General features: G+C 46.0%; 1 protein-coding gene across 1 annotated transcript in view; it reads right to left on the reverse strand.

Annotated features, from left to right (window-relative positions):
• Nucleotides 1–25801, reverse strand: part of LOC109919524 (stereocilin) — a 59373-nt gene that overhangs the window by 2355 nt on the left and 31217 nt on the right. The window contains exons 14-26 of the mRNA XM_048617057.1: nucleotides 25207–25374; nucleotides 19302–19445; nucleotides 17982–18040; nucleotides 17481–17604; nucleotides 15962–16053; nucleotides 14471–14606; nucleotides 13990–14189; nucleotides 13106–13196; nucleotides 10324–10501; nucleotides 9341–9510; nucleotides 6342–6497; nucleotides 3202–3344; nucleotides 2250–2398 (exon numbers count right to left, since the gene is read on the reverse strand). Coding sequence (XP_048473014.1) covers nucleotides 2250–2398; nucleotides 3202–3344; nucleotides 6342–6497; nucleotides 9341–9510; nucleotides 10324–10501; nucleotides 13106–13196; nucleotides 13990–14189; nucleotides 14471–14606; nucleotides 15962–16053; nucleotides 17481–17604; nucleotides 17982–18040; nucleotides 19302–19445; nucleotides 25207–25374 — 1810 coding nt within the window. The remainder of the gene's footprint in view (nucleotides 1–2249; nucleotides 2399–3201; nucleotides 3345–6341; nucleotides 6498–9340; nucleotides 9511–10323; nucleotides 10502–13105; nucleotides 13197–13989; nucleotides 14190–14470; nucleotides 14607–15961; nucleotides 16054–17480; nucleotides 17605–17981; nucleotides 18041–19301; nucleotides 19446–25206; nucleotides 25375–25801) is intronic.

The following is a 25801-nucleotide window of genomic DNA, read 5'->3' on the forward strand; positions in this document are numbered from 1 at the left end:
ATGCTGCTTGGCCTGCTGTGTTCATCCAGCCCTGCACCTTGTTGTCTCGGATTCTCCAGCATCTGCAGTTCCTACTATCTCTGATCGAGAATCTATCTCAGTCTTAAATAGACACACAAGGCCTCTGTCCCCACAGCTCTCTGTGGCCAGGAGTTCCAAAGACTCTCAACCCGCAGAGAAAAAAATCCTGTTTATCTCAGTCTTAAATTGGTGCCCCTTTATTCTGTGACTATGCCCTTTGATCCTAGACCCTCTCTTGAGGGGAAACATCCTCTCAGCATTTACTCTGTGAAGTCCCTTAAGAATCCTCTATGTTTTAAGAAGATCACCTCTCATTCTTCTGAACTTTAGTTAATAGAGTCCAAACCTGTTTGACTTTTGCTCATAATACCATCCCTCCAGACCAGGACAATAAAACAAAGAGCTGTGGATGCGGAGAACTGAAACAAAAGTACAGAGAGTTTGTTGGAGGAACTTAGCGGGTCTGGCAGCATCAGTGGGAGGAAAGCAGAGTTAACACTTTGAGTCCAATGACTGTTTATCAGAATACCTCCATACCAAGGATCATCTTGGTGAACCTTCTCTGAATTGCCTCCTCTAAACTAACATTATTTTCTTAAATACGGGGACCAGAACTGCTGACATTAGTCCAAACATGATCTCACCGGTACGGATGCAGTCAGATGTCCCTAGTCTTATCCTCCAACCCCCTGGGAATAAGGGCCAACATTCCATTTGCCTTCCTGATTCCCTGCTGCCCCCTTATGTACTAGCTTTCTGTGTTTTGTGAACAAGTAACCTCCCCAAGTCCCAAGTCACCAATGGGCTGCTGCAACAAAATAGTTATTTCCAAAGTAACTGAAGGGCTAGAAAGAGGATGTGGACAGCACTATAGAAATATAAGCTGTTTCATTTCCCCCTTCAAACCTTTTAAAATTGATGCTCGCTCTTGGCAATGTCAGACTGAGAAACAGGCAGGACTTGAGGCTCAACTGGCAGAAATCAGCTCAGAAAGACCCACCATCTCCCAGACACATCCTCCCAAAGCCAGCATCCCCATGATACATCTTGTAGAAATTTTCTCATCAACCTGTTCAGGGATGTTATTACACGCAGCTCTGGTGTAGGCGGGTCTTAAACCCGGGCCTCCTGGTTCTGTGGTAGGGACACTACCACTACGGCTTAAGGGCCTTCTGTGGGATCACCGTGATGAGACTGTGTCATAGTTCAGCTCATTGCAGCCCAGCAACCCATCCATACAAACACATCATCATACATTCAAGGGAGAGGAGTAGGCCACTCAATAAAAGCATGGCTGGTCTGATATTAACCTCAACTCTACATTCCTGCATCTCCCTGTCAACCTTCCATCCACTTCACAGGCAATTAGGGATGAGAAGCAAATGCTGGCTTTGACAATGATATCCACATCCCACAATAGGAGAAATAGACAAGATTCCCTTCGGGAGGTGTCTGAAATGGATAACACGCAGCTTTATCCTGTTATTCCTCCAACTCCCGCTGCTCCATGCAGTATCAGGGAACCAGCTTCACTCTGCTGCCAGGCCCCTCAATGGCCAGAACTGACCAGGGCCCTTCACAAACTCAGCCCCAGTGAGGACCTGCTTCCAATGGCAAGAGGCTCCAGGAGAGAGAAAAACACAGATAAAAGATACCAGACAAAAATCACAAGGGGAATAGAGGAGAAATTTGTTCAACACAGCGAGTTGTCGTGATCTGGAATGTGCAGCAGAATCAGATTCAAGAACAACTCATGAAAAGGAATGAGACAAGCAATTGAGGGGAAACAATGAAGGGCTAAGGGGACAAATCAACTGTCTACCGCCCTCCTCCTCACCTTAATACATCCAGGGCACTCCTCTAACTGTCCCCTATCGCACTGCCAACACAGGGACAGCATGGAGTTAGGTGCAGAGTAAAGCTGCCTCTACACTGTCCCCATTAAACACGCCCAGGACAGGGACAGCACCAGGTTAGATACAGAGTAAAGCTCCCTCTACACTGTCCCCCATCAAACACTCCCAGGGCACGGTTAGATAAAGAGTAACTTATGGAGCATTGCCAACATGGATTTGCATTTGTCCACCTCAGTTTGTGCGAACAATGGGATAATGATTTTGTTGGGACATGGCATTCACCAGACACATCAGTATTTCTGGTCAACTTGCTTGCTGTGCATGACTTTAGTGATTCCATTCCCAATAGGAAGAAGACGTTGAACCCATTACCTGCAATGGACCCAATTTCAGTGAAGATTTCAGCACCCCAGTTGCTGACCAGCCCAAAGGCCTGGGGCTGTGTGACGAGCCTGGCCAGTGCCTCCAGCTGGGCTTCAGAGCATCTGAGCTTCAAACCCCCGAGGAATAAGACAGCCTTACTGGAAATGAAGAGAAGCAGCCTGTGAGCCAGCCAATTACAGCATCTTCCGTTTTAATTCATTCAAATTAAAATTTCACTGACATCAAACCTCTTTATTCATTTTGTTAAGAGCTATTCAAAGCGAGGGGCAAGAGGAATGGTTAAAATCTCACTTTCTAGACTCCAGTGACTTATTAAATACTCCCAGGACTGGGACAGCACAGGGTTAGATACAGACTATAGCTCCCTTAAGACTGTCTGCCTAAAAAAGCCCCAGGACAGGGACAGCATGGGTTAGATACGGAGTAAAGCTACCTCGACACTGCCCCTATCAAAAGCCCCAGGAGAGGAATAGCACAGGGTCAGAGACACTGTAAAGCTCCCTCCACACTGTCCCCCCCCAAACACTATTGTAGCAGGATCAGATGTTTTGCTACCAGTGTGGTTGGTGCACAATGCTGAGTCAGTGCTTCCACTGTGGCAGTGTACTGTGAACAAGTAACCTCCCCAAGTCCCAAGTCACCAATGTGCGTTTGGTGTCAATTCAAGTTATCTGAAGACTTTGCGATGTTGCAGCCATCAGGTGTGTCTTTAGCTGCCCCGCCCCATCCCAGCCCCAGTTTAAGGAGAAGGGGTTAATCTGTTAAACCTCCCTTTCAGCTCTCTCAGTTGAGTGACCCCTCACCCGAGAAGGTAGAGGTTCAGGGGAAAGAAGATTGAAAAGAACAAAAAAAAAAGACTTCCAACCACTGAGGAAGTTGAAGTTGAAATAATGAGGCAGAACGTCAACGTTTCCATCGCCACCATTCCCCTCTTCCTGACCTGAATTCCTCTGGATTGATGTTCTCCATCTCTGTGACTGACATCCCACAGATCAAATGTCCCAGGGCAGTGAGGGTCGTGGCCTTCAGCTTTGATACAGGCTCCCTGCTCCATCGGAGGAAGCTACTAAATCCTGCCCTCCTCTAGAAGACACAAGGAGGTGCTTTTAACAGAACAAACATTTTGCTTTGCCCCTTGAGGGGGAACAGAAGGGAAGGATGGGAATGTGAATTTATGACTCAAAGCTGTGTATAACCTCTGTCACCGAGAGACTCAGAGCACTGAAGTTGGCTCCTGCAGGAGGAGGTATCAATTTTAGTTGCAGCTCAGTGGGGAGTATACGGTTCTCAAGTCCAGAGGCTGTGAATTAACGGGATATGGCCTGGAATCCAGGTATGATTCTCTCAGTGCTGTGCTAGGGATGTGCTGCACTGCATCTCCAGTTGAGGTGCTAAACCAGGGACCCCTGAGCTCTTTCAGATGACCGGTATGATGTCATTGTGCTGTTCTGAAAAACAGTGGGGGAATTCTTCCCAACGTCCAGGCCAAAATTAATCCCTCGACCAACAGCAGAGTATCACATCATTAAAGTTTGTGCGATCTCCCTGTGCACTACCTGGCTGTTGAGTTTCCTGTTTTACAATGGGGACTACACTTCAGCAGTGTCTCACAGCTTGTAAAAAATGTCCTGACATCAGGAAATGTCCTGTTCAAACTCTTTCTTTCCACTCCTGCTCAGAAATGACTGGATTGCATCCAATTGCTTCCCATCATTCTGGTCAGAAAGGATCTATATCTAAACAGCAGTTTATCACCTCCCTCAGATACAGCTCAGAGCATTTCAAATCCAATTAATTAGCTTTGAAATAAAACATCTGCAATCGAGGAAAATGCAACCATCATTTGAGTGCAGCAAGATCCTAAAATCAACTTGCAGCTACAAAGAGAGGCTGGATAAGCTCAGGTTGTTTTCTTTGGAGCACACAAGGCTGAGGGGAAACCTGATAGAGGTGTGTAAGATTATGAGGGGCATGGACAGGGGGGATAGAAAGCAGCTGTTTCCCTTAGTCAAACGGTCAATAACAAGGGAGTATAATTTTAAAGTGAAAGGCAGAGGTTTAGAGGCGATTTGAGAAAAAGCATTTTCACCCAGCGGGTGGTGGGGGTCTGGAATGCACTGCCTGGGCGGGGTGTTGAAGCAAGAAACCTCACAACCTTTAAAAAGTACTTAGATGATCGCTTGAAATGGCAAAACATTCAAAACTATGGGCCATGTGCTGGATATAGAATTTTTTTTGGTCAGTGCAGACTCAATGGGCTGAAGGGCCTCGTCTGGATGGTTCTATGAATCTATGAACGCTCAACTTAATGATTTCTTTGTGATGTTGGTTGGAAGAGGGAATTTTGGTCTGGACTCCTGGAGTATCTCCAAGTCTTTAATGCCCACTTGAACGGGCAGATAGGGTCTCAGTATAATATTTCATCCTGATCACAATGACCACTGACAATACAGCACTCCCACAGTGGAGCTTCTCAAGTCCTGGTTTAATACCTCGACCAACTGAAACATGAGAGTACTGTCTGCTGAGCCAGGTTGATAGATACACTGGCTAGTCCCTCAGAGACTTGGAACATTAAACAGAGACAGTAACTCCAAAACAAAGCAAAGCTGCATTTGTATAGAGATAGTAGAAACTGCAGATGCTGGAGAATCTGAGATAACAAGGTGTAGAGCTGGATGAACACAGCAGGCCAAGCAGCATCAGAGGAGCAGGAAAGCTGATGTTTCAGGATTTTCTGAAGAAGGGTCTAGGCCTGAAACGTCAGCTTTCCTGCTCCTCTGATGCTGCTTGGCCTGCTGTGTTCATCCAGCTCTACACCTTGTTATCTCTGCATTTGTATAGAGCTCTTTGTGACCTTGGGTCATCCCAAATGTTTCACAGTCAATCAATTGCTTTTGAAAGTGGAGTCACGATTGCAAAATGCAGCAGCTGATTTACACACGGTAAGCTAACTGGCAACAGGGAAATGGCCAGATGGTCTGTTCTTTATTTGTGTTGTCTGAGGGTTAGTTATTTGTCAGGACAGCAGAGGGAACCCTCCTGCTCCTCTTCAAAGTAGCGCCCGTGGGATGTTTTAATGCACACGGCGATGGCAGACAGTTTGACCTCTGACAGTACAGGCATAGGCAGAGTTTCCCTCAGGTCACCTTCTGCTCACAGTGAAGGCTCCTCCTGTAACATAGTCAGTCAGTGCAGGTGTCTGCTGCTTTGCTGAATCTCACAGATGCCTCAGGTCTCAGGTTCAATCACCAATCTTTGTTAACCCAGCGATCTTACTCAGGGCAATGAGACATTGCAGCAAGTACTTCCCATACCCCAGGGTAGAAACAAGACTACGTTAGTCAAGCTTCCCACTCCTGATCACTGTCCAGAGACTATCGTCTTGGAAATCATGGCCTCTTTGGTTCTTTGGGCATCCTGGGCTTTGTTAATAGGGGCATAGACTAGAAGTGCAGAGACTCAATGTTGAACTTGTGCAAGACTCTTGTTAGACTTCAGCTTGGTTACTGTGTTCAGCAATGGGCGCCACATTAAAGGACAGATTGTGAACACATTAGAGTGACCGCAGAACAGGTTGACAAATGTGGTTCCAGGAATGAGAAACTTCAGTAATGAGGATGGATCGGAGAGACTGAGGCTGTTCTTCTTGGAGAGAAGTCCATGAGGAAATCTGATAGAACTCATCAAAATCATGAAGGGGCTGGATAGAATAGTGAGGGAGAAGCTATTAAGAAAGGATCAAGAATGAGAGGGTGCAGATTTAAAGTGATTTGCAAAGGTAGTGATTGGGACATAAAATACATTTTCGCACAGTGGGTGAATCGTGTCTGAAAGGTACTGCCTGGAAGCGTCGTGACAGCAGGTTCAGTTGAGGCATTTGAGAGATGGTTATCGAAATCAAAACAGAATACGGGCTAAGGGCCAGAAAATAGCACCAAGTTGTGAAGCTCACTTGAAGGGTAGTTACAGACACAGCGGGCTGAACGGCCTCCTTCTGCTACAAACCTCCAGCAGTAGGAAAAGCTAAAAAGGTTGGAGGACAATTAGAGAGAAGGTGAAAGAGAAGGTTAACTTTACCTGTTTTTTACTCCATTCGCCCACCTCCCCCAGGAAGGTCAGAACCGCCAAGTCGGAGAGATCTAAGTTCTGGAAATGTCGCTCACCGAGCTGGGTGACTGCACGGCCCATCTGCAGGACCTGCCATGGTTTCATTAGTCTTACAGAGCCATACAACTAGGGGACAGAGAAAACAGGCAATTTAACTTCTGAGTGGTCACTAATGTGACTTCATCTAACAAAGGGGCTATGTTTCGAAACCTCGTGATTTCAAATAAATCTATTAGACTATAACCTGGTGTCGTGTGACTTCTGACTTTGCCCACCTCAGAGCAACAGCGGTACCTCCACATCAAAATCCCAGAACTAACCAAGTTAGTTCATATTAAACTTACATGTTAGCAGTAGACCATTCAGCCTATAGAGTCCGTTTTGTCACACAGTTAGACCTCAGCTGATCTAGAATTGGTTCCTGATCCACTGACACTTCAGCTACAACGGTTATTTTTTTGGTCATTGTGGGTGGGAGAGCTGGATAGAATTTAAGATTTCTCTCCCACTTTCTATGAGGAAGGGTTTCCCAATGATGACCCTGAATGGCCTGGTTTGAACGTCAATATTCTGGCCCGTCTTACCATGGGGTGTGCCTGCCCAAGGAAACAGCTTCTCTCTATCCACTTTGTCAATTCCTTTAATAACTTAAACACCTCCGTCGGCACCGTATGCCTTCATCTCTAATACTCAAGGAAACTCAGCAAGTCTGTGTAACTCGCCCTCGGGCGTTAACCCTTGATCTTCCTGTTGAGTGTTCACTGCATCCCTTTGAAGGCCAGTCTACCCCTGAGTGAGGTGAGCTGAATCTGGCCAGAGCTGGAGTGTCACTTCCATTGGATTCTGTGCCCATAGCCTCCTCATGCAACACAATTAAGGAAGCAGCTGGCACTTTGGTTCTGTCACAGATTGTAGTCAATGGAGCTGCTCCTGGCTGGGTAACACTGGCCTTTCCTGTCTGTTACAATGTTCACCCATTATCTTCTGTTTGATCTCTGTTTCGTTGATGCTATTTCAGGTTTGTGTTACACTGGAAATCCATTAGGCCCCAGTTAATGAAAGCTGATGACCTGCTGCTTCTTAAAATAAAATTGCTCAGTACTTTCGGAACATGCAGCACATCACTTTGAGTAAACATTCCTCCCCTTTAAGGCCCCTTGACAAAAAAAAAATCAGTGAATGTCTGCCTGATAAATTAAGCCTCTCCTTTAAGGGAAAAGAGAAGAGTTTCTCTGGAAATGCTCCTATCTAGACATTCCTTAGGATCACTGTCGCCAGTTTATCATCAGGAATCACCGGGTAATGGATTCAAATTGGACTTCCTGTCATTTTGAAAAGTCAATATTTGCGCTTTTGGTTTCAAGAAATTGGACAAGTTGCACGAACAGTGAAATCTCTCAATCTCACCGTCACAGCCGCAGCCTGACCCCCTGTCCAACATGGGCCCAGTACGTGAGTTCTGACAATGATGGCAGCATGAGGGAGTGCAAGAGCTGGCAGCATTGCCACAGTCTTATCAAAAGATGGAGCAAGTTAACGGCCTAACGCTGCTCCTGCCTCTGTGTCCTCTGTAAGTCATTACCTCCATTGCTCGGTTGATAAGAATTAGGAGCAGGAGTAGGCCATTCAGCCCTTCGCCGGTGCCATGCCATCGTGGCTCATCTCAGCTCGGCCTCAACTCCACTTTCCCTGCCCCACTCTCTACAACCCTCCGACCCATTACTAATTAAAAATCCGTCTCTGCATTAAGTTTACTCAATGCCCCAGCATCCACTGCACTATCGGGGAGTGAACGCCAAGATTCATGACCCTTTGAGAGAAGTAATTTCTCCTCATGTGTTTTGAATCTGCCAAACCTTATCCTAAAACTATAACCTCTTTTTCTACATTGCACCAAATGAGGAAACACCCTCCCTATGGTTACTTTGTCAATCCCCTTTAGTATCGTATAGACCTCAATTACATTTCATCTCATTTTTATAAACTCCAACAAGCATAGGCCTAAACTGCTCAATCTCTCCTCATCTCTGGAATTAGTCCAGTGACCCTTCAGTGAACTGCCCCCAATGCACTACACCCTCTATCAAGTAAGGGCACATCCCTACCCCCTCGCTCTGTAACTTTTGGCACATTGACCTTGATTGCAATTTCCACTCTCGCATTCGCTGCAAAGGTTCTTCACACTCTTGCCCTTCGAAACTCGGTCCCCCCACCGAGGGCCACAATGAAGGGGAGATGTTGGCTTATTGATAAAGTCATTGGAGCAATAATCCAAGAGATCCAGGCTAACACTCCCAGGACACAGGGTCAAATCCCACCATTGCAGGCGGTAGAATTTTCATTCAATTAAATACTCAAGTAAGTTATTTTTTATTTGTAGTGTTGGGGGGCATGTGGATGGGAAGAGAGCAGTGTTCATACCACAATCAGATAAACATTAACTTATTTTTGATTATTCAAATGGCACCCGGAAAGTGGAGATAAGGTTGCAATCAGATTGGCCAAAAGGATCACCAAAAGATCCTCAAACAGCACCTTCCAAACCCACAGACATTTCCATCTGAAAGGACAAGGGCAGCAGACACATGGGACCACCATCCTCTGCAAGTTCCCCTCCAATCCACTCACCATCCTGGCTAGGAAATATATCATCATTCTTTTGCTGTCACTAGGTCAAAATCCTGGAATTCCCTCCCTAAGGGCATTGTGGGTGTACCAATAGCACATGGACTGCAGCGGTTCAAGAAGGCAGCTCATCCCTACATTCTCAAGGGCATCTAGGGACGGATAATAAATGCTGATCCAGCCAGTGACACCCACGTCCCACAAACGAATAAATTAGAAAAGCCTTGAGTTCATTGAATGGGAGTAGCAGTGGCTCAAGGGGTTGCATGGGTGGCTCCTGCTGCTCAGTCCCATGCGAGTATGAATTCTGATCTGCTGCTAGATGCTATGGTTTCTCCACTCACCTGCTTGGTCTTTGTGAGCAGGACTTTCAGATGCTCTGCTGACAGATCCTGGTCATTGGTGAGAATTTCCAAACAGTCGGCAAATTCATTGTCAGCCATACCAGCGAGCTGGCTGCTGCTCCAGGCCATGGGAAACGTGGCTCTGATGTCGATGCAGATTGGGATGCCCTCTACAATGGGGAGCACAGGGAATATCAGCTTTTCTTTTCTCAAGATTTCCTAGGCAGTACCTTGAGAACCACTAGAAGGACAAGGGCAGGAGATATGTGGGACCACCACCACCTGCAACTTCCTCTCCAAGTCACACACCATCCTGACGTGGAAATATATCGCTGTTCCTTCACTGTCGCTGAGTCAAAATCCTGGAATTCCCACCCTAACAGAATTGTAGGACCACCTGTTCTGGCAAGTTCAAGAAGGTGGCCTGCCACAACTTTTTCAGAGTAATAAATGCCAGTCCTGCTAACAATGCCCAAACCAAGAGAGTGTGTAAAAATATTATATGAAACAATGTTATTAGATGCTGCCCCTGTGCTGCTGAAGTACAAGGGGAAGCCTCACGCTGAGGCAAAATCCAGTTTCACTCCCAGTGACTCTCCCGACCAGACCTGGCAGGGACAGCTGTTGGGCAGTTTCACTACATTGGGGGCACTGCGATCAGGAACCCCACCCTGTTTCCCTTTAACACCACACTCACCTTTGAACAATTTCCACTGAAAACAACTCAGACAGAGTGGCCAGCTTAGCTTTCCCTGCTTTGTCCATTCCATAGTCTGCATCAAATTTAAGGTACGGGCCCCGCGCCCGTCTCCGGGCCCTGGGGAGGGGGGAGTATGGGCACAACGCCCATCTCCAGGGGGGGTACAGGCACTGCGCCTGTCTCCGGGCCCCGGCGGGGGGGGGGGGGGGGGGGAGGTCGGGGGTTGGGGAACAAGCACTGCGCCTATCTCAGCATTGGGGCCATACGGTGTTTGCCTCTTCACCTCTTCGCCTCTTTGTGATGCTCTTTATGGCTGTGGTCACTAAGCTGAGCCTTTTGCTGAGGAGGGTTGTGCGCGCAGACTCTCTCTGTTGCTCCTGGCAGACCCTGCCAATGTCACTCGCTCCCCATCGGCCCTCACTGCGGAGAACCAACTCCACCACCTCCGCTGTCAGCACCTCCTGTTGGAAAAGAGACAGAATTGTCAGGAATAGCTTTTTGTTCCATTCAATCACTGAGCGTTGGCAGCACTGGTCCATCCCTAATTGCCCAGAGGGCAGTTAAGAGTTGCTGTGGGTCTGGAGTCACATGTAGGCCAGATTAGATAAGGTTTCTTTCCCCAAAGGATATTAGTGAACCAGATCGACCTTTCCCTTGACAATCAACAATTAGAGTATTAATTCCAGATTTTTATAGAATTCAAATTCTGCCACCTGCCACAGCAGGATTCGAAGCTGGGTCCCCAGAACATTACCTAGATCTCTGGTTTAATACTCTAATATTAATACCACTAGGCCATCAACTCCCCATAAATTCCAGTCCTTCTGAAGTGAAAACCAGTTAATATGGAAAGCTCAAGTATAAAAATAAGAACGTGGACACCTCCAGAGCATTTCCCAACTAGAGCATGGCCCAAAGCTCCTCACAGACAATGAAGCATTTTTGAGGTGCAACCACTCTTGCAGAGTTGAAAATGTAGCAAGCAGTCTGCACACTGCAAGATCCCAACATCCACAAAGTGATCAAATAATCTGTTTTGTTGGCAACATTTCAAGAGAATAGATAGGTCACTGGGGAAATTCCTTCTTTCGAAATAGTGGCCATGTGATCTCTTGTGTTCACCTCATCTGAAAGAGTGCACCTCTGTCAGTGCAGCACTCCCTGCTCTGGGAGTTTCAGTCTGAATATTGAGCTCAGATCTCTGGAATGGGGAATTGAACCTACAAACTACTGACTCAGTGGGAGCACCAACACAAAAGGGAGGGGGGATTTGGGTAGTGGGAGGAAGTTACAATCAGAGGGAAGTAGTCACATGCAGGGTGGCTGCCGATGGATATCAATCAGGACTGGAAATATCTTCTAGGGCATAGAGACAAACTGTGGTCCCATCAAACCAGGGGCCAGCCAAATTCAACGTGGATCAGATTAAACAAACAAACCCTCTGATCAACTGAGCCACTGAGAGGGGTTTTAAGCTTATCTCCTAAAATAGCATCGACTTGTCATAGAATCCGGTCTTTATTCTAATAAATCACCCTTTCACAGTAGCAATTATCAAACAAAATTTAACACTGAGCTGTGTGTGTAGATAACCAAATGTTTTGAAAGTAGGTAAGCTTTAAAAAGTATCTTAAAGGAGTTCAGACAGAGACAGAGAGAGAGTGAGAGAGACACACAACCTGCCTTCACAGCAGTCCAAAAGACTTCTCTCTATATTGTTCACACCCGCAAGCTGTTCAGCTGCCCAGGAATCAAAGAGTAGTCACCAGGCTGATAGCATCCAGAGTTGGTCACAAATGCACAATGAAAAGCTTTTAAAAATTGCCTGCAAGATGGCAATGTTGAGTTGCCTTCTTGAATCATTTCAAACCATGCAGGTTAGGTACAGCCACAGTGCTGTTGGAGATATGTTAGCTCAGCCAGTTATAGGGTCATAGAGCTGTACAGCACAGAAACAGACCCTTCTGTCCAACTCGTCCATGCTGACCAAATATCTGAAATTAATCTATTCCCATTTGCCAGCAATTGTCCCACATCCCTCTAAAGCCTTCCTATTCATGTACCCATCCAGATACAATTGTACCCAATTCTCCACCACTTCCTCTGGTAGTTCATCCATTTAGGAACCACCCTCTGCATGAAAAAGTTGCCCCTTAGACCCCTTTTATATCTTTCCCCTCTCACCTGTCTACTTGGATGGCTGCTTTGCAATGAAGAGGGACACTGGCAGTGTGGGTTCAATTCCTGCATTGCCTGAGGCATGGTGACCAGAGCCTTAACCTCACCACCAGTCATCACACTCTCTCTCTAATGAGCGAGGACCCAATTGACTTCCGGGGCTCAGGAGATTTTCACGGGGAAGAGAGTTCCAGGATTCTGACCCAGCAACACTGGAGGAACGGTGACATATTTCCAAGTCAGGATGGTGAGTGGCTTGGAGGGGAAATTTGCAGGGGGTGGTGTTCCTATGTATCTGCTGGCCTTGTCCTTCTCGATTGTAGAGGTCATGGAAGGTGCTGTCAGAGGTGCCTTGGTGAGATACTGCAGTGAGTTGTGTAGCTGGGAAGTGTGGTGGTAATGTGACTGGATTAATAATCCAAAACCCCAGGCTGATGTTCTGGGTTGACATGGGTTCAAACCTCACCAGAGCAGGTGGTGAAATTCAAAATTAAAAGCTAGACCGATGGCAACCACGTAACCATCACTGAGGGTCATAGAAACCCAGCTGGTTCACTCAGGCTCTCTCCTACCATCAGGGAAGGAAATCTGCAATCCTTTACCTGGTCTGGCTACATGTGATTCCAGGCCCATAGCAATGTGGATGACTCTGAACTGCCCTCTGGGCAATTAGGGATGGGCAATAAATGCTGCTATTGCACTGATACCCATATCCCATGAATGATTTTTTACAAAGATGGTACAAAGGCTGCCACTATGTGTGGTGGTGAGGGAGTAAATGTTGAAGGTGTGCATTGGATACATTTACTGAAAGAGCTGGAATGTGGCTTAAAATCAAACCATTCTTATCTATCTTACCACAGGGAGGCAGGCTTAGTGATCTCTACCTTTGGTAGTTTGTGAATATCATCAGGCGAAAGGATGAAGACAAGTCTATCCATGGACTCCAGTTGCTGCACAGTCCAGCCGGATGCAGTCCTACAAACAAAACACAATAGTGTCAGGGGCTGGATTCCAATCTTTCCATGGCTTTATCTCTTCCCATCTTAGTTACCTCCTCCAGCCCCTAAACCCTTCCCCATCTGTGTAATCTCATCCAGCCTCTAACCCCCATCCTCATCTCTAACCTCCTACAAGCCGTACACCATTCCTTATCTCTGTAACCTCCTCCAGCCCCTACACCCCTCCATGTGTAACCTACGTCTGCCCTTATATCCCAACCTATCTCTATTCTCCTCCACCCCGACACCCCTCCCTTTCTCTGTGACCCCTTCCAGCCCTGACACCCATCTCTATCTCTGTAGCCTCCTCCTATCTCTACAACCCTCCATGTTCTGTGCACTCCTCCAATTCCAGCATTTTGCCACCCTCCAATTTTAAAAGCTCTACTTTGGTGGCCATGCCTTCAGCTGCCTAGGCTCCTGGCCTGAGAATCCTCTCCCAAAACCTCTCCCCATCCATCCGTCTTTCCTTCATTAGGTTACTCGCCGTAAAATCCCATTGACTAAGCTTCAGGTCACCTGTCCTAATGTTGTGACATGTGACTCAGAGTCAGTTGAGAACCCAGTCCTCTGAAGCTGATTGGAATGGCTGAAGGTGCAAAAGGTGCTATGTGAATGCACGTTGTTGAAGTATCAGCCTCAGAAATGGACTTGAAAACTGAAAGCCAAGGGGTTCTTTGGACTCAAGAGTCAGTCACAGGCTTTAGCAGCTGTAAACCCTGCTCTCAGTGACTGTTTGTGTTTCAATTCCATTTTCCTGTTTCACCTACCCCAGCACTTCACTCCTGGTCAACATCCAACCAAATGCTTTCTTATTTTCCTCTGGGACACAGTAACCTTTGACCTCATCCAGGCGCAGCACCAGCTCTCGGGGGTTGATTTGTTTGATCAATGTTTCATCAATAAAGGCGACCAGGGGGCCCATGCTGTCCAGACCGTCTCCTGAAATTTCATCATTGGGCCCAATTCCCTGTCAATGAGCAAACTGACATTTTAATCAAAGGTTCAAATACCCAGCAGCATAAATTGATACCAGAATATGAGAGACACCCGCTCATCCCACACTCTTCCCCCACCCCCACCCCCACAGATTCTACCCACCCATTTAATCACCACAGCCCCATGTACACACTCTCCCCCCACTACTGTCACTGACTCTACTACAACACGCCGAGGGGGGGCAAAATGGGACGAAGAACAGCAAAAAGAGTCAACAACGTTCCCGGGAAGGAGGAGATGAGAGAAACGTACCAGAAGCTGCAGAGCCTTTCCTGCCAGAAAGCTGCGTTTTTGTGGCGGCAGGGTTAGAAGGCGGGTGGTATGTCTTGTCACATGATCCAGGATGGTTCGCATGGAGTCATTCAGAAAACTGGTGAAGAATTTCAGGCTGAAACCGCAGAGAGATAGAGAGAGAGAGAGAGAGACAGAGAGACAGAGATGCCATTATTTGGGATTGGAGCCTGTATCTGGGCGAGTTAGTACTCCTGGAGGGTACACTCCAGCTGTGCAGAAACCATCACCACATGCTGACCAGGCCCAAAGCCAAGCCTGAGGCTTCAGGGGTCTCTGCATTTGACTAGCTGCCCAATGACTGGGTGCTAATGTATGCCGCAGAGTCAGAGGCTCTGTGTTCCAGACCCACATCATGAACTGCGGCACAACATCCAGTCCGACCCTCCCAGTGCAGTCCTGAGGGTGTGGAGTGGGAGACAGGGAGTCAATCACCCCGCCCGACCCCGACAAACCCCACCCCCACACATCCCCCCCCAAAAACCCCTCACCCTGCCCCACCCCCACACACCCTCCTAAACACCTCACCCTGCCCCTCCCCCATTTACCCCCAAATACCTCATCCCCCGCCCCTCTCCCACACCCACAAAAGCAACTCCCCCGCACCCCTAAGCACATCATCCAGTTCGGGCAGGCAGGTGGGAGGGGGAGGGGGGGTGGTGGTGGGGAGTGTGAACGATTGATGGGAGAATTGGAGACAAGGAGAAAACAAATATTCGGGGCATAGTTTTAATGTGAGGGGTAATGTTTAAGGGAGATTTGCGAGGCAAGGTTTTTTTTAAAACAGAGGGTGGTAGCTACCTGGAATGATCTGCCAGGTTAGGTAGTCGGAGCAGGTACGATAGCAACATTTAAGAGGCATTTAGACAGACACATTAAATGGCAGAGGATTGAGGGATACGGACCATGTGCAGGCAGATGGGATTGGTTTAGATTTAACATCATGGTCAGCACTGATATGGTGGGCTGAAGGGCCTGTTCTTGTGCTGTACGGTTTGTTGTTCTATATGTTTTTAGAAAATCTGCATTTATACATCACCGTCTCACCCAACCTTCCCATTGAGATCAATTACTACCTCAGGGCTGCCTCCCAACTTAGCCAAACTTTAAATCCAGCACCTTCTTCATCATAACCAGAGTGGATCATACTCAACAGCATCAAATTACCTTAAAGGAGGTGGCTACCAGCAATGTTCCGCTCCCCACACTGAAGGGAAGTTTGAACGCAAACACTTCTGTACAAAAAAAACTAATGACACTGACACAAACACTGACATGAACACAGCAACAAGGAGCTTAATCAGCGCATGATGGGAAGGCAGGTTTACTTGGGAAGGTGTGGATCATGGAGTCAGTGTCATTATGCATCTTAGAGATCATTGAGACAGGATTAAAAAGGTCCAAGGATGTAAAGGGCATTGAGAGGGGAGGATAAAATGCACAGCCACTCACGGTAAATTGACTAACATCTCCGGACCCATGCGGAGGATATTGCTCTGGGATATTCCCGGCCTGAGGCCTAGCTCCTTGACAATGCATTTTCGCTGGAAAGATAAAGCATAAAAATAAAGATAAGCTGTTTAGTTAGAAAGGGGACACAACAAGGAAAGAAGAATTGCTGGAGGGAGACAGGGAGGAAGTAACTTGGGCCTGCATCAAATTGCTGGGCTGCCCCTTTACGAGACCCTCCTGATGATGACAGTCACTGGCTTCTTCCCCCCAGGGCTCTGCCTAGAGCCCCAAAGATTGTGAATTCAATTCTCCCTTTAAAGCCCCGAGCATATGATCCAGAGCAGGACAGAGGGAGTGCTGCACTGTCAGAGGTGAGGCTTGAAACCAATGTGTCCAATCTGACCATTCAGTCCACTCAGCTTCTCCTCTCCCACAGCCCAGCAATCAAGTAATAATCCAATTTCACTCATAAACTAATTATTCAATCAGTTTCCACCAACCCTTCAGGCAGCACATTCCAGATTAGAGTAACTCATTGCTTTAGCAACTTAGCACACTGCTGTTTTATTTCTGACAATCATCTGAAATCTGTGTCCCCTTCTGGTTACTGGAAGCAATTTGCCCTTATCAAGTCCATTAAAACCCTTGTATAATTTGATTTATGAATGAATGCTTTTCAACACCTAAAAACCTCCTGTTCCACAGAGAACAGCCCCAGTGTCTGCACTCTGTTAGGATCAGGAATACTGCGTTCTTGTCTCCATGGTTATGGAAGGATGTATTTGCACTGGAGGAAGTGCAGCCAGATTGGTCTCTGGGAGAAATGCTCAGTACATTGGGCTGATATTGTCTGGAATTTAGAAGAATGAGAGGGAATCTCACTGAACCATAAAATATTCTGAAAGGTCTCCAGAGGGTAGATGCTGAGAGATCTGTTCCATTGGTCCGGGAATCGAAGACATGGGGGTACAGCCTCTGGGAAAGAAGCAAATCATTTAGGACTGAGATGAGGAGAAACTTTTCACTCAGAGTTGTGAGTCTTTGGCATTGCCTACCCCAGACGGCCATGGATGCTCCATTGGTGAAGGTATTTGAGCCTGGGACAGAGAGTGTTTTGGTTTCTTGGGGAATTGAGGGAGATGGGGAGTGGGTGGGAAAGTGGGGTGAAACCTAGGATTAGCCCAGTCATACCGAATTGATGGAGCAGCTCAATGGGCCAAATGATCTACTCCTGCTCCCTTTATTGTGACTGTGTGATTGAACAGCATGGAGCCCTTTGCAATCCTGCAGGTCCCCAGGAGACCTAAACTGAACAAACCAGCTAGAGAGTAAACACACAACTGTCTTCACTTTAATGACCTGGGTTTAACGAGAAATGTCTCAAAGGCAAAAGTTGAGGTACCCGTGGGTGGTCTAATTACTCGCTGAACCAATAGGGAAGAGTTGATTGTCTGTATATCAGGATAGTAACGTGACTGGATATTATCAGAACACAGTGAAGTGGAGGTTTTAATCATACCAGAGATTGTCTGATTCCACCAGGCAGCTCGCTGAGAAAACGGACCAACTCTAGAAACTCTGAATCTGCCGTTTGCTCTCGGAGAATTGCACAGTCTGCACCCCAGGCCACGTTTCCCAAAGATCTGAGAATGACAAAGAGAAAGCAGCATTAAATTAGAGCCTTGTGTCCTGTTCATCAACCTCCCAGCAACACTGTGCACAGATGGAGAGAGCTTTTCTCCCTTTTGTCCCGAACACAAGTGGATCACTCAGGAGCAGTCTCACCTTGAAGTAAGAGTTCGAGTCTGACTCTGGAAAGCCATCCTAATGTGACTGAGGGTGTGCTGCACTGTCAGAGGTGCTGCTGTTTGCATGGGACATTATAACTCAGCTCCATTAGAGTAAAACACACCCTCTCCCAATCCGCAACCCTGATTAATGAGAGACAGGGCAAGGCCACAGGAACTGGCCAGTCATAATGTAAAATCTTCTTGCAACACACACAGCCAGTTTTACTCACTGAACAGGATACTCTGTTATGTTTGAAGCTGCTTGAACCTGCTTGAAAATAAACTGGGCCTGGAATAAAGGAAAACATTACAGACATTTATTCTGAGCAGCAACATCCACTAACCACATTACAGACACTGGGCATCCATCTGAAATCCAGTGAATAACCCAGGGCAGGTTAACAAAAAAAAAACAAACAGGTTTAGAAACTTGGGTTAATCAGGGGAAAAGGTTTGTAAATTTCCTGTCTATCCTTCTAATGCAATCAAAGTGAGATCTGGAGATCATGCAACTTAGTTCCACTCTAATAACCATCTCTGAGAGATGGCTGATGGGATAACTCGTCCAGTGCCACACGTTTACCATCTCCTGTGACTCTGGAAAGCGAATAGCGGAACGGGGAATAAAACAGACAGGAGGAAAAGAGCCCCTTGAGCTCTCTGCCTGAAGTTAGGTCCTGAATCCAACCCAGGCTGGAACTGGGATTGAACATCATTGTTATTGGCACCAATCGGAGCCACACCAACCATCCAGTCAACTGAACTAGCTAAGGAGCTGGAGTTGCTGTGGTAGCACACTCATTGACATGCAGGTTGCACACTGGTGATGGAAGAGGCTCCAGTGTTCTTTCCAGCCCATGCCTGCCCAGGAATCTCTCCTTCTCTTACTGTCTGCCATTGACATGCTTTGGAAGGATTTACAAGTTGATTCTCAACTTTCCTGACTGGTATGAACTTGGCTGTGAAGTGCTAGAATGGGACTCGAACCCAGAGCTTCTGGCTCAGAGGCAGGGACACTGCCCACTGCATCACATGACCTCCTTAAATTACAAACATGCTGTAATAAGTCAGGAAACCCAACTGGAAAGAAAAAACATTTATTGTTAAACACCAAAATTTGGCCACTATTCATTAGGTACATAGACTAGCCCCAGCCTGGGACAGAAAGTTATATTTCATTTATTTTTCTTTACACACCTCTGGGGCAGGTGGGACTTGAACCCAGGTCTCTTGGTTCAGGGGTAGGGACACTATCATTGCACCACAAGAGCTCCCTCTAGGTCTGTTTTATAAAGGGCTCAGGTGTTGAGTTCCAGCTGGGTAGGCCATTTCCTGTTACCAAGGGAATTCCTACTCAACCAGCTCCATAGGAGATTAATCCATGATGCCCGATGAACATTGTAGGGGTGACCACAAATACCATTGGTCCTCTGCTGACCCACAGCATCGAATGAAATAAATTGAAGGACAGAGAGCTGGGTTTTTGGGAAGATCTCTGACACTCTATAAGAGGATGACAATAATATTCTGGAGCTCCCAATCTTACTGACCTGCTGCGGTGACCATGCCCAGTTCCTAAAGAGGCTGTGGTTTCTCAGGAAAGATTCAGAATCGAACACCAGGTCTTTCAATGGGACAAACGGAACCAGGCAGCCAAACTGGGCCAGCTGGATCCCATCATGCCTGTTCACAGTCTGAAAAAGGCACCAACATTTTTGTTAAAGAAGCAAGAAGGCTCACTGCTGCGGTTAATAGTGTCAGTAAACCTATGGTGCAAGGCATTCCTGAGCCATTTACCTACAGCATTTACTTCTCCTTCCCTCTCCCTCTTTCCCTGTAGCTCTCTTACCATCTACTAAGCTATGGTTTCCCATGCTGGGAAGACAGAGAGAGGGGTGGGAGGGAGGATCAGGGCAGGTAGAGAGAGACAGAGAGAGAGAGCATGAGAGAGAGAGAAAGCAATGGAGGCAGGCCTGTCCCAAAATTCACAGGGGCACTGAAAGTCCTGTATTAAACTTATAGGATATAGTACCTTATTCACAGCCTGTTACTACACCAGCGAGCGTTTGTATGATGTGAAACTTTGTTCAATTAATATTTGCTACTGTTCATTTTGAAATATGTCCTCACTGCTGGGAGGCTAGACATGATTATAAATATATATTTATAATTAAAAGCATAAGACGTTAGGATCAGTAACTGAGAAAGTATATACAAAACAAAAAGGGTTAATTTAGAAGAGAGAACTTTTGGGAGATCCTGTCATTTTCAAGTCACATGTTCTGAATAAAGACCCTAACCATAGAATTGTGTAAAATAAACATTTTTGGTAACATTAATTTACAGTTGGATAGCAGTTCGGTTTATTTCAATCTGATCTGAAGCTTGGGTCTTCACTTTGGAAGGAAGGCCCGCTTAGCCCAATGAAATAAAGCACTTACTGTCACTTTAATAAAACTACTATAGCGATTGAGATTCCTATTGGATCACATGGATCAGTTAGAGCGGCAGTTAGAGACAATGAGGAATTTACAGAAGCTGGGGATGTGATGGATGGCAGCAGTAGGAAAAGAGAAGAAACGAAAACACAGTCAGGTAGATGGGTCACTACCAGGAAAAGTTGGGGAGGGAGGCAGGTCGTGCAGGAGTCTCCTGTGGTTATCCCCATCACAAACAGGTACAGTATGCGGTTTTGGAAAATGTAGGTGGTGATGAACTCTCAGGGGAACGTAGCACAGACAGCCAGGATTCTGGTGCAGAGACTGGCTCTAATATAATGAGGGTTACATCAGGTTCCAAGTGATTGATTGTGATAGGGGACTCTCTAGTCAGAGGCACAGACAGACGTTTCTGCGGCCAACAGCAAGACATCAGAATGGTGCGTTACCTCCCAGGTGCCAGGATCAAGGATATCTCGGAGAGGGTGCAGAATATTCTCAAAGTGGGGAGGGACTAGCAGGAAGTCGTTGTACACATTGGAACTAATGAAAACAGGAAAAGGATGAGATTCCAAGGAAAGAATATAGGAAGTTAGGCAGGAATTTAAAAAGAAGGTTCTTGCGGATTGTAATATCTGGATTATTCCCGATACGTGGCTGAGGAGCTGGTGCAGGGGAGAAGGATTCACATTTTTGGATCATTGGAATCTCTTCTGGGATAGAAGCGACCTGTATATGAAGGACAGATTGCACCTGAATTGGAAGGGGACTAATATACTGGTGGGGAGATTTGCTAGAGCTGCTCGGGATCATTTAAACTAGTAAAGGGTTGGGGGGCGGGGAGGGTGGTGCAGGTAGATCATGAGGAAAGAGATCAGTCTGAGACTGCTACAGTTGGGAAAAGGAGCAAATCAACAGTTAGGGTAGGCAGGAAGAAAGCAGAGAACGAGGTAGGACTGATAAATTTAACTGCATTTATTTCAGTGCAAGAGGCCTAGCAGGTAAGGCAGATGAACTCAGGGCCTGGTTGGGAACATGGGACTGGGATATCATAGCGATTAGAGACTTGGCTCAAGGATGGACAGGACTGGCTTAATGTTCCAGGGCATAGATGCTATAGGAAATATAGAAAAGGGGGACAAGAGAGGGGAGGGAGTGGCATTTTTAGTTAGGGATAACATTAAAGCCTTATTTAGGGAGGAATTGTCCAGAGAAGTTGTTTGGGTGGAACTGAGAGATAAGAAAGGGATGATCACCTTATTGGGATTGTACTATAAGACCCCCCAGTAATCAGTGGGAAATTGCGAAACAAATTTGTAAGGAGATCTTAGTTTTCTGTAAGAAAAATAGGGTGTTTATGGTAGGTGATTTTACCTTTCCAAACATAGACTGGGACTGCCATAGTGTTAAAGGCTGCAGAGGAATTTGTTAAGTGTGTACAAGAAACTTTTCTGATTCAGTGTGTGGATATACCTACGCGAGAAGATTGAAAACTTGACCGGCTCTTGGGAAATAAGGCAGGGCAGGTGACTGAGGTGTCAGTGGGGGAGCACTTTGGGGGCAGTGACCATAATTCTATTAGTTTTAAAATAATGATGGAAAAGAATAGACCGGATTTAAAAGTTAAAGTTCTAAATTGGAGGAAAGCCGGTTTTGACGGCATTTGGCAAGAACTTTCAAAAGTTGATTGGGGGCAGATGTTTGCAGGTAAGGCTGGAAAATGGTAAGTTTTCAAAAATGAGATAACCAGAGTCCAGGAACAGTATGTTCCTGTTAGGGTTTGATCAAGAAAAAGAAGGAAGCATATGTCAGCTACGGACAACAGGGATCAAGTGAACCCTTAGAGGAGCATAATGGCAGTAGGAATATACTTAAGAGGAAAATCAGGAGGGCAAAAAGGGGACATGAGATAGCTTTGGCAAATAGGGTTAGGGAGAATCCAAAGGGATTTTATAAATACATTAAGGACAAAAGGGTAACTAGGGAGAGAATAGGGCCCCTTAATGATCAGGAGATGGGGGAGATACTACTTGAGTATTTTGCATCAGTGTTTACTGTGGAGAAGGATATGGAAGGTATAGAACATGGGGAAATAGATAGCGACATCTTGAAAAATGTCTATTATAGAGGAGGTGGTGTTGGACATCTTAAAATGCAAGGACTGATTACAGATAGTCAACATGGCTTTGTGCTTGGGAAGTCATATCTCACCAACTTGATTGAGTTTTTTGAAGAAGTAACGATGAGGATTGATGAGGGCAGAGTGGTGGATGTGACTGATATGGACTTCAGTAAGGCAATCAAAAAAGTTCCTCATGGTGGACTGGTTAGCAAGGTTGGATCAGATGGAATACAGGGAGAATTAGCCATTTGGATACAGAACTGGTTCAAAGGTAGAAGACAGAGGGCAGTGGTGGAGGGTTGCCCTTCAGACTGCAGGCCTGTGAGCAGGGGTGTGCCAAAAGGATCGATGCTGGGTCCACTGCTTTTTGTCATTTATATAAATGATTTGCATGTGAACATAGGAGTTATAGTAAGTAAGTTTGCAGATGACACTAGAATTAGAGGTGTGGTGGACAGTGAAGGTGGCTACCTGAGAGTACAATGGGATCTTGATCAGATGGGCCAATGGGCCAAGGAGTGGCAGATGGAGTTTAATTTAGATAAATGTGAGGTGCTGCTTTTTAGAAAGGAAAGTCAGTTATACATTTAATGGTAAGGTTCTGGCGTGTTACTGAACAAAGAGACCTTGGAGTGCAGGTTCATAGTTTGGTGAAAGTCAGGATAGTGAAGGAAGTGTTTGGTACGCTTGCCTTTATCGGTCAGTGCGTTGAGTATAGGAGTTGGGAGGTTATGTTGTGGCTGTACAGGACATTGTTTAGGCCACTTTTTGAATACTGCGTTCAATTTAGGTCTCACTGCTATAGGAAGGATGTTGTGAAACTTGAAAGGGCTCAGAAAAGATCTATTTTTCTTTTTTTTTTACTTATTCATTTTGTGGGATGTGTGCAGAGACTGGGTGCAAAGATGTTGCCGATGTTGGAGGGTTTAAGCTATAGGGAGAGGCTGAATAGGCTGGGGCTGTTTTCCTTGGAGCATCAAAGGCTGAGGGGTGAACTTACAGAGGTTTATAAAGACATGAGGGCCATGGATAGGGTAAGTAGGCAAGGTTTTTTCCCTGTGGTAGGGGAGTCCAAGACTAGAAGACATAGTTTTAAGCTGAGAGGGGAACGCTTTAAAAGGGACCTCAGGGACAACTTTTTCACACAGAGTGTGGTGCGTGTATGGAATGAGCTGCCAGAGGAAGTGTAGAGACTGGTACAATTATAACATTTAAAAGGCATCTGGGTGGGTATAGGAAAGGAAGAGTTTAGAGGGATATGAGCCAAATGCTGGCAAATGGGACTAAATTTAACTGGGAAATCTGGTTGGCATGGACAAGTTGAACTAAAGGATCGCTTTCCATGCTGTGTATCTCTATGACTCTAATGAAATTATTTTTTAAAATCTCTTGATAAGGCAAGGGACGCAGGAAGATATAGGCAGGTGGGAACAGAGCTCCGTACAACACTGTCAGAAACCTTCAAATCTGATCATCCAAATAGAGTACAACCTGCAGGTGATGTTGTACTGTCAGGACTAATACCCAAGATACACCAGCTCAAATCCCACCGTGGCAACTCTTAAATTCAAATGACGATTATATTGGGAATACATGATAGTCTCTTTAATAATGATTATGGAATTACTGGACTGATGCAAACATCCACCTGGTTCGCTAATGCCCTCAATGGAAACAAATTTGCTGTCCTTACCATGTCTGGCCTATAATGTAACTCCAGACCCACAACAATGCAGTGCACTCTGAAATGGCTGAACAAGCTGCTTGGTGGCATCAAACTGCTCGGAACCAAAGCACTGTGGGTGTCCTTATACTACAAGACTGTAATGGTTCAAGGCAGCAGCTCATCACTGCCTTCTCCAGGGCAGTTATGAGATGGGTATTAAGTCCTGGCCCACCCAGCGATGCCCACATCCCCATGAGTGAATAAAAATCAATCAGTGCTGTGGCTCTCAGGATTGCAAGTGTGGTTCTATTCCTTGTTTATGTCAATTCTTTACTGGAGGCAGTGGCAGAGATGTAATGTCACTGGGCTAATAGCCGAGAACCCAATCTAATGTTCTGGGGACAAGGATTCGAATCCCACCATGACAGAGAGCGATATTCAAATTTAATAAAAATCTGAAAATAAACAGCTAGCCTCATGGCAACCAAGTAACCACCATCGATTGTTGGAAAAACCTCTCTCATTCACTAATGCCCTTTAGGGAGAAAAACAGCCATCCTTACTTGGTCTGCCCTATATGTGACTCCCGACCTACAGCAATATGGTTGACTCTTAACTGCCCTCTGGCCAAGTAGGAATGGCCAATAAATGCTGGCCTAGGACAACCAGTGATCCAGCGCTGTGGGGCAGCAGGGATCGAGTGGAAAATTATTGAAAGTTGAGCAGTAATGCAGGTTGTCTGTTGCTGTAAGCCACAATTCTCCTTAGAGAGACCCCATTAGTAATGGCTCAGAGCTCCCCAGGAGAGGCGATGGCCTCATGGTATTATCACTAGGTTGTTAATCCAAAGATCCAGATAATGTTCTTGGGACACAGGTTTGAATCATGCCACAGCAGGAGTGAATTTGAGTTCAATAAGCAAAAATCTGGAATTAAGATTCAAATGATGTCAATTGTTGGAAAAACCCATCTGGTTCACTAATGCCCTTTAAGGAAGGAAACTGCCATCCTTACCTGGTCTGGCCTACATGCGACTCCAGACCCACAGCAACGTGGTGGACTCTGAACTGCCTCTGGGCAATAAGTGTTGCCTAGTCAGCGACACCCTCATCCCGTCAATGAATAAAGAGAAGTGTAAAGTGGTCCAGGCCCATTCATTACCACCCTGCTCCCTCACCTTGACCAGCAAATAACAATGAAATGGATTCAGACAAAGAGCTGGCACTTACCCGGACAACTTCCAGTACGACAGCTTTCTGAGTTGCACTTAGCTGAGACAGGAATGGGGTGAAGCATGGACACGCACTGGCTACAACTGAGGCTGGAATATTTCTCAGGACCGAAGGACTGAAGCCAGGCAGAAAATGGGCATACTGGCAAATTATATCCTCAGTCACCTAGAAACATATTTTTGGCACCTATATTATAAATATAAAACTCACATACATTACCCACATATTGGACATATTTTGTGAGGATCTCTCTATATAAATTCTTTTACTTTTATTATGGAAATTCCATGTTAACTATGTATTTACAACTTTCAGTCCATGGTGACACTTACTGGAACTCCTGGACTTAACAGGTCTAATATACAGAACATCTAAGAACTCCTTTTCCATACAGTTCTTAGTCTACCTACTTAAACAGATATAACAAAATCAACATATAAACAATTTATTAATCAGACACACTGTCTGACCTTAATTTCGTTACCCTGGGAGCATTTGATGGGGACAGTGTAGAGGGGTCTTTACTCTGTATCTAACACCGTGCTGTCCCTGTCCTGGGAGTGTTTGATGGAGACAGTGTGGAGGGAGCTTT

The sequence above is a fragment of the Rhincodon typus genome, chromosome 36, assembly GCF_021869965.1.
Source record: "Rhincodon typus isolate 14 chromosome 36, sRhiTyp1.1, whole genome shotgun sequence".
Classification (NCBI taxonomy): Eukaryota; Metazoa; Chordata; class Chondrichthyes; order Orectolobiformes; family Rhincodontidae; genus Rhincodon; species Rhincodon typus.